General features: G+C 37.2%; 1 protein-coding gene and 1 long non-coding RNA gene across 2 annotated transcripts; one reads left to right on the top strand and one right to left on the bottom strand.

Annotated features, from left to right (window-relative positions):
- Positions 1-452: 452 nt before the first annotated feature.
- Positions 453-4015, bottom strand: LOC120570481. The gene is made up of 3 exons (XR_005641069.1): positions 3837-4015; positions 3464-3588; positions 453-3223 (listed from the first exon to the last, which is right to left on the bottom strand). It is a non-coding gene; the product is annotated as an uncharacterized LOC120570481 (long non-coding RNA).
- A 2178-nt stretch (positions 4016-6193) lies between these two features.
- LOC120570480 lies at positions 6194-8430 on the top strand. Its single transcript, XM_039818863.1, has 6 exons — positions 6194-6466; positions 6639-6752; positions 6854-6963; positions 7520-7697; positions 7852-7937; positions 8008-8430. Exons 1-6 carry the CDS (start codon positions 6256-6258, stop codon positions 8371-8373), a joined length of 1065 nt encoding a protein of 354 aa, XP_039674797.1. The 5' UTR covers positions 6194-6255; the 3' UTR covers positions 8374-8430.
- Positions 8431-9378: the final 948 nt, after the last annotated feature.

The raw sequence follows: 9378 nt of genomic DNA, 5'->3' as shown, positions 1-9378 counted from the left end.
AGAGCCATACCGCCAAATTTAATTCGTAATTTATTCAATAAAATGTCCTAAAGCTGCCTATTGTCTGTGTGTTCTTGACTTTAATGGACCTGATAGAACTGTTATATAATTTTTAGACAAAACTGGAAGTCTAAGTTATAGCAGTGGATCATCAAACACAGCAAAAAGTCCAGTGTTGAATTAACTCTCCAGAGTTAAATTAACACTTCCAAAATAGTTAAACACTCTGCCAGTTCCTTTTTTAACTCGCAAAACAGAGTTAAGTAACACTAGGGATTAGACAACTAACACTGCTCAGAGTTAATTTTATATAACTATTTGGGTAGTGTTAATTTCAGTCTCTAAAGTGTCAATTATCTACACTGATTTTTTTTTTAAATTCATTGTTAATTTATTAAATATTTATTAATTAATTTAATATATACTTATATTAAGAATTAATCACAATAAACAATTTTCAAAAACATTTATTTGTGCCTTTTCTCCCTTGCAGTCCGTTAAATTAAAACATTGTGAATGAAGGTATAATGTACATAATTTCATCAGAAACATTGTATGAGCTTTGAATATCAAACGCACTTCGTAATACTCTGAATGCATGATGGTCATTAAAAAAATTCTCTGTAAATAGCTTGTTTGTCAAAAAGAAAATTTGATCTTCAACCAAAAGTACATCACTTATTTGACAAAAGACTGGCATGTCTTCTTCCATTGCACTGCAAATAACTAGTCTAGCTTTATACTCTACACCATCAACTTTAACCCAACTAGTTGAGAAAACATCTAGTGACAAGATCGATTCAAGCATTTCATCGTTGACGACATTCTCATCTCTGAAGAGAAAAGATTTAATTGGCCCATACTCATTTTGTTTGAGGGTGGTTTCCCAGTGATAAGCAATGGCCATCTGATGCTTTTTAGCAAGCGATTTGGTTATTTTTTTGAAATTTTCTAAATCAATATTTTAACAGCTTGTGTTTGGCCTCAAACCTCATACACCACGTATATAATAAGGGGCCAATTTTCCTTATAGAAGATGGGTAATGGATCATAAAATGATGCTTAGGTATCAAGTTTCTATGTGGATAAAAGTGCTTAAATAGTTTGTGGTGGTCAACAATCAAATGCTTTAAATATATTGTCATACTTAGAGTGAGAGAAGATGAAAAAACTATGTTCATTATTTGAAGTAACAGTAACAAATTCCAGTTTTTGTTTCCTGCAGGAATAATGTCACCAAACAACATTGGGATGTTTTTCACAAGACAATGTCTGAATAGAATTCAAACCAATGCCATTGCCTGCACTCTCCAAAATAATCTTTGTAGAACGATTTTTTTGTTCTACATATCCATAATCAAAACCATAAATCATGGAAAGCAAGTCCTGTTGTGACATAAAGTGTGTGAGATATCCAAAAAAGCAATTTGATCTCATACTGAACCACACCCTCAAGAAGATCATGCATGATATCAAATGAATAGTTATTACAAACATGGAAATACTTCAATGTATTAAGTGTAGATCTTTTTTTCAAACCATAAAGTGACTTAAATTGTGGGTTTTCTTGGAGAGACTGGCAATGCATTTCAAACATCTTTTCCACGAAGGATCACCTTAGGATCATCCTCACTGTATACCGTTTGACAATCATTCTTCTCAATCAAACAAAGGCGACAGAAATGACGGCTACTGAATGACTCATTAAAACCAAGAATTGTGTGCATCCCTAGATTATCTCCAGTGATCTGACAGATTGTACCATATACCTGCTCATCTGAAAATGGAAGCCTTAGCCCTTGGCTTCCTAGTTTTTTCAAATCATTTATCAACAGTTCTAGTATAACATCAAAACCATAGTTGTGCAGATCTTGTGTGTGAAAAAGTGTTACCAAATGAATGTTGAAATGCTGAATTAAATCTTGGGGGCAAGTTTCTTACAACAAAATAAAGACAGACAATTTTGTGAATTCCACGTTTTGAGCCAAGGGGATTGGCGGTTTCAAAATCATCATAGTATAGTTAGATTTGTAATGCATGTCTATTAGCTGTAAACAAATGGTGGGTTTTAAAATAACTTCCATCAAAAAAGTCAGTATGTGTCAGGCTCTGATCTACACTTTCTTTAGCAAAACACAAATGTCTGGATTTCTGCACATGAACTTCAATGTTTCTAAAATCAGCACATACATAAAAGTATCCTTCACAGGTACTTGATCATAAGTACCGGATTTCTGATTTCGCCTGTTGTCATATCGCACTCCCAGTGTTATTTCTACTGGCTCGACAACTCCCCATTTTTGGTGGAAGTATTTATTTCGTTTCCATTCTGTATTTAGATTTGTGAACAGGTTTTCATAATCTTCAAATGATTAATTTATCACAGATATGTTGTGGTCAGTTATAGGTAAAGCAGAAATAGCTGTATGCTTTGCTTGTGAGCGAATCTAACTTGTTAGTTCTTCCAAATCTCCTACAATTGAGGATACCAAACTGTTGGAAATCCCACTCCCCTGTAATTTGGCCACGATGGATGCACACATTTCTTTAGTTGGATCTTTAGTAAGTCCTGAATCATTGCTCTCAGAAGAAACACTGGAAGAGCTACATTGATTTTGTGGATTAAATTTGTCCTCCAAAGCATGTGCCTGAGATGAAGTTGCAACTAGCTCACTAGAACATGCAACAGTTGAAGTTTGAGCAATTTGCTGAACATTACTATGAACACTATTAAGGTGCTTTTGAAAACCTGTGTATGTAAGGAACTGATGCATACAGCCTTTCTGAGAACAAAACAATTTGAACTTGGGTCCAGGATAGTAACCATGTTCAACTCTTACATGTGAAATCAACTTCTGACTGCTGGGATAATATTTCTGACACATGAAACAGGTCAACATTGTTATAGCTTCTTACTCACAGGGTGAGAGTGCTACTGTCTGGTTAAGCAGTCTTGCTCTCAAGTCTTTCACTCTGGGTGACTCCTTCATTTTCCCCACATCAATGTTATACACTGTTGTCTGCAGGAATGTGTAAAAATGCACAAGTGCCAAATCGTAAGACAAATTAAACACAAAATGTGCTTTGAAAAGTTCGTCACATGCCCCAAGGGAGCGGTTTGCCTTGCATGGGATGAGACGCTTATCCATGGTGATTAGAAGCTGTCAATCTTGCTCTTCTGACGCCCAACAGCGAGGAGATGCTCCTCCAAACTGCAGCATGACTAGGGTTGAGATGAGAAAACTGAAAATTAGACACAAGAATAATGTGCAGCCACAGAGAAAACTACATTGTAGTATTCTTATGTATATATGTATATTATTCAAACATCTTTTCATTGGCTAGTGCAAGATGGGAATGAAAACTTAATTACAATTCCATCCACTTTTTAACAACCCTCATTTACATGTGGCTAAGAAGGTGACGTGACAAATTATTATAATCACCTTAATAATATAATTACCTTATGAAAGACAAAAAGTCTCTTAACTGCATCACATGCTCTAATTTTTGGAGACTTCAATCCCCCTGGAGGTGGTGGAAGGAGATGTAACAGCAACAACAGGGAAGCCATTTCTTGGTTGTAGGCTGAGGACAAAGAGTCACAAGAATTAACTGAAAACTCTTAAAATGTAATACTTTTCAAGTTTGAATGAGAACAGGGAGGCATTATGAGAACGTTTTAAACCATCATCCATCTATTAGTCACATTTATCCCAAAAATCAGATCAACATTCAGAGATACATAGAATAAACAAATGAAATATTATTACAGTTATAGTTTAACTGCAATTATAGCAAATTTATTAAAATAAACAAAATAAAAAACAACTCACTTGTTGCATCATCAAGATCACTTCCTGGGGGACTTTCTGCTGACTCCACCAAGCGATGAAACTCTGGTGTTGAGGTGAGCTGCTTAGCCTCTTTTATGACATTTGGCTTGAAGAACAAATCCCATTTCTGAACAAGCCTGAAGGATGTGTTATCATCAAATAGGAGAGTGAAGTCTTGGTCCACCTTTAAGAAAGAAGATATTAAACTACTACTACTTCTTCTTCTCCTTCTTGAAATACTTTCAATTTTCGAATCGGGAGATCAGTGAAGATTCGCACCTCTACAGTACATATACACCTCTCAGTGTATAACATGGCATTTGCTTCTATGTCATTGTTGCCGCTCTGTTCATATGGGGTAATAGTTCTCCCAGTCTTAAACTGTGTGAGGGGCCCCTAATGCTGCTGTTGCTGTCCCCTGACTCTCTATTTCCTAGTGCTCATGAAAGGTCAGGGGACTCCTGTGAATCGAGCCATACCGACAAATTTAATTTGTAATTTATTCAATAAAATGTCCTAAAGCTACCTATTGTCTGTGTGTTCTTGACTTTAATGGACCTGATAGAACTGTTATATAATTTTTAGACAAAACTGGAAGTCTAAGTTATAGCAGTGGATCATATGGATACACAGAAAACATATATTTTTTCTTTTTAGAAAATAGTCTGGACACTTTTGAAAATGTCAATGTTGGATACCATCTATAAATAGCCATACCACCCTGAACACACCCGATCTCGGAAGCTAAGCAGAGTTGGTCCGGGTCGCAATATTTATGAATCGCACTATGGCCACGCCAAGACGCGCTCTTCGAAGCAGCTCGATTGTTTGGGGTTAGGGATTTCACCTCGAGTGGTTAAGGTTAGGATAGCCGATTGGTCAGGGGATAGAGTAATATCCTAGCTATAATAATAAAACATAAAAAAACGGAGCATAGGGGTAGGGCTATAAAATAAAAATAAATTCAGACATAAGTGCATAATTTCTGGCTTGGGGTTAGGGTTGGCGTTCTGTAGTGCATTTCCCATTAAGGGAGAGTTTACATTTATGTGTATATTATTTTTTTATGATAATGACATTTTTAACCAATAATTCAATATTCTTGTTCAAGATTATTCCTAACTGAATAGTTTTGAAATAAAATAAATCTATATTTTGGAGGATGCAAATGTACAGAAGACAAAAATGTAGGATACTTAAGTCTAAAAAAAAAAGATAAAAATGTAAAAATGTAATGAATAAATAAACATGTAAATAGATAAAGGTATCAATAAATATAGCAATAAATAAATAAATATGGACCAAAATAAATAAAAGAATACATAAATGCTGAAATACAGAAGTTTTGTAGTAACTACAATTTAACCTTGAATCACTGTGCAAAGATAAATAGTTAAACCACCAGCAAGCTACCGCAAAATGTAAATACACTACTAGTGTAATTAGATGTAGTTCAGTCCTCCCCAACCTCATTATTCAAAATTCGGTAGGCCTTGTACATAACCACATATCAAAAACTCGTGGTGATAGATACATGCCGATGTCGGAAGCTAAGCAGGGTGGGGCCGGGTCTGTACGTGGATGGGAGACCGCCTGGAATAAAGTACATGGTGCTGTAAGCTTTTAATTCTTGTCTTTCATCAGCAGAGGGCGCTGCTCCTTCTTTAGTTGAGACAGGAAAAACAGCACCAATGAAACATTTCATGTTTTTTATTTGGCAGTGTGGACTTTTTGCTATTGTAGTCTACTTTTAACTTCTAAATAAATTAGAGAATACATAAATATCTGTATTAATAAACACATGAATATATAAATAAATAGGCATACAGAATAAATAAATACTTAAAAAAGAATAAATACATGCATAAATAACTAAAAGTTGAAAACCTCCTTCCTCATTAGACACTAACATAAATACATAGTTCTAAATGTAGGTGAGGTCTCCCATCTAAGTACTGAACCAACCCAAACCTGCTTAGCTTCCAAGGTGGGGCTTGTTCAGGGTGGCATGACCACAAACAATTCTAACCGATGAACTCAAACTATTTATAGATGCTTGTCTGCATGTTGTTCTCAGAGACTGTTCGCTTACAGTCTATGGTTGTTCTTCATGTGGGCAGATTTTCCCTTTCTATTAGCCTATCTTTAAAAGATAAAGCTATATAGCTCTATAGCATCAACTACTCCACAAAAAAAGAGAAAACAAACCAACAGTGAATAGGACTAGGCCTACTACTCATGCACCAGATGTGAAAATACTACACTTCCCACAACCAAACTTGACTCCCACGTGCAAACGCACCTGTACAGCATTTGCAATTAATTTAGGCTACCAGATTTAAGGGCGCAGGTGGATCTGACAATTCAGAGTTCACTTTCAGCATCTTTGTTCTCGTCTAGTGGCAGTGGGATATCGGCCATGACTTCTACCATGATTTCTGCTCTGATGGTTTGGGTTTGTATCTGTTTAACACTAGCCCAGCTTAACAACGCAGGAGGTCACCGAGACGCACACGGAAGGTTGGCCGGCCAGGACGAGCTTTCTGACGGCAACAAGCAGCAGTTTGAGGCGGGTTCAGAAGACGCGGCCGACCGAAGCACCCCAGCGCCGGTTTGGAGTTTCCTCAAAGGTAAACTTTGTTTTTTGTTGTAATATGGTCTGTGACCAACATCTTCAAGTTAAAACCAAACTTGCTAGGAAAAGTAATACAGCTAAGCCTACGCAGCAGAATACAATAGTCTCTGGCCTAGTAGGCCTACTTAACAGTCATCGTAATCCTCCTTATTCTTCATTTATTTCAGGGACTGGAAAAGCTCCAGGAATATCCGACTTTAACCAGCCACAGTTCCGCTGCAGTAATGGAGCACTTACCCTGCGCTTTTCACCCACCCGATACACCAATCTGAATCTGGAAGGTGTGTTTCATTTGGCCACCTACAGTGTTTTTTTGCCTTTTTTAGAAAAGCCAGTGCTAGCTGTTGTAAGAAGCCTAATGTTCCTCCATCTTTCCCCACAGATGGGACTCCGTTGTTGTCGCTACCTGACCGGTGTCACGGTTCCATTCATGTCTACAGGCAGTATCTGCTGGTAAAGCTTCCCTATACTGGCTGCTACACAGCAACACAGGTAACCTGTTTTTCTTTGCCCAAACGGAGTACTCTGGCTGACAATTCAAGGGTTCTGGTCTTTGCGGAGTGGTGTGCTGATTTTGCCAGGCAAATGCCAGTGTGTTAGCTTTGAGGCTACACTGCCTTTTCTTAATTTAACTATTGGTCAAACTTTGCCTGTAATGGCCTCACAGATGCTGAAGCGTAACTCAAATGTATAATTTCTCCTTGTATGCTAAGTAGTTGTAATAGTTGACGGAGTTTATTTCATTACTGATGAGTATTTTAACTCATTGTAGTCTGGTTCTCTTTTAAGAAAGGTGGGTTTGGCATTTAATGAAGTTTTCCTCTTCATTCTGGGGATATGTAGATACAAAATTTCCCTTATCAATCTACTAATTGGCTGTAAACTAATCAATTAGTCTTTTGATATCTAATTCACAAAGTAGGTCAATTTGAACATTAATTTTCTCTGTAGCAACCTGTTTGGTCAATGTGCTATACATGATCAATACCACTTATTTTGACTGACTAAATGATTCTTCTGACTAAAATGCTTTGTTTTTTCTTCTCAGGCTGAAGAGGGCAAATACCCATTGCAACTGCATTATTTTGACAATCTGCTGCAGAAGAACATGGTAGGCATGGCTGTCTGTGAGAATCCAGAAATGTCCCCACTGGTGACTTGTGGAACAACAAGTATCACTGTGAAGCTGCCTCATGAAACAAAACTAAAGGAGGTTAAAGAGCTTGGTAAGAAATGGGTATTTTGTTGCAACTTTGAGGTAATCTTGGAAACCAGCGAGCATGTGTGGAATCAATTCTTAGAATTTTATTGCTTTTATAGCTTGAGCAATTATTGTGAACATATGTTTCCACGCCTTAATTTGTGCACTTGTTTCTGTAGATTATTTCGTTAATGAAGCCTACTCTGTGAGACAACAGAAGACCCCCAATGCTTTGTTTGTCGAAATATCAAAGTTGCCAGACCAGGTAATTCGAGTGCAAAGCATATTATCACGTTGTTGTTTTAGAGTGAAAACTAACCTTTAGCTCTCTACAGGATTCTGGATTTGAACTAGTTTATTTGGATTCTACTGGGAAACTGTGCACAAAGCTGGCAATTTGTTACCAAGAAAAGTTGAGCCATCGTGTCAAGAGAGCGCCAGAGGAACCAGACTTTGAAGATACTCCCGTTGAACCATTTGCTCTGGTGCGCTCGAGGAAGTACGCTCCATTGATACAATCAACAGGAACTCAAGCTCCTAACTCAGAAATGGAAGGTGATAGTACAGAATTGTTTGAATTGTGGGGAATTGAAGACATTCCTGACGTGGTTTACGATGAGATTACTACCCCGACCGCCCCCACGATCACAACCACCAACTCAACCAAGACCACAGTTGCCTCCCCCACAAGTTGTCCATAGTGTGCAGCTGAATGTTTTAATGTTAGTTAATAAAATATTGAATACATAAAAAATTAAGTGACTTTGTTTTATTATACACTTCTGCTATGGAAACTTTTTTTTTTTATTTTACAAAACTTCCACAAATTGGGTTTAAATTGCATCTTTTAAAATGACCAAAGGTACAGTGAGTTTTTGGTCTTGATCGGTCTTTGGAAGACTTCAAATGTCTTTCTCTGGGTGCTTTCTGCAATACACATTTTACATTGGTAGAAAAAATGGGAGTACTGTAAAGTCTTGGGGTTGAATTCCTGAAGTTACTACACTGAACTTGTCATGGCTAACTACATTGTTGCATCAAACTGTAAAATTATTGGTTGTCATCAGGAACCAACAAGTTAAGCTTTAGAGTAGGGGTTTTCTCATTGCATTGGGGCCTCTCAGCCCATGGGGATGTACAACTCTTTACTGACAACTCGTGGTGCAGCAGCTTCAAAAGCAATGAGTTTTCAGACCTTGGCGAAGGGCCTACAGTTGCCAGTACTTGCAATTGGTGGTTTTTTTTTTTTTCTTTCACTCATCTTTGGACCTGAAGTTGCTTTGTGGTGACATTGTGTGTAAAAATATGCACTCTCAAAACTAAACTGTGGACTTTCCCATTGATATTTGTAAATATGTGCAGTTAAATAGATTCACAAGTTACCAGATGGAGTAGGAGGTTAAGAGGCATTTCGTTTTCTTCTCATGCCCCCCCAATATTAATGATTTAAAATACTGTGATGCTGAAGATTGTCAGTCAGGTTTGACATCTGTTCAGAGGACTTTATTTAGAAATTGGTTGGTACTTATACTGATGTCCCCACAATGTCCAAAGGAGGTCAGGTAGACACTGCAATGTTTGCTAGGCAGTCTCCAAGAAGTTATCCTAATTCACATACTGTATATTTGAGCTGGTGTAATTTTTTTTTTTTAAACTTAAAAAGCACAACATAGCAAAAAATCAAACCGTGATTGACTTTGAAGAGA

The sequence above is a fragment of the Perca fluviatilis genome, chromosome 12 (assembly GCF_010015445.1).
Source record: "Perca fluviatilis chromosome 12, GENO_Pfluv_1.0, whole genome shotgun sequence".
Taxonomy (NCBI): Eukaryota; Metazoa; Chordata; class Actinopteri; order Perciformes; family Percidae; genus Perca; species Perca fluviatilis.
Note: the sequence above shows the minus strand (reverse complement) of the source record. Positions and strands in the feature narration are given on the sequence as shown.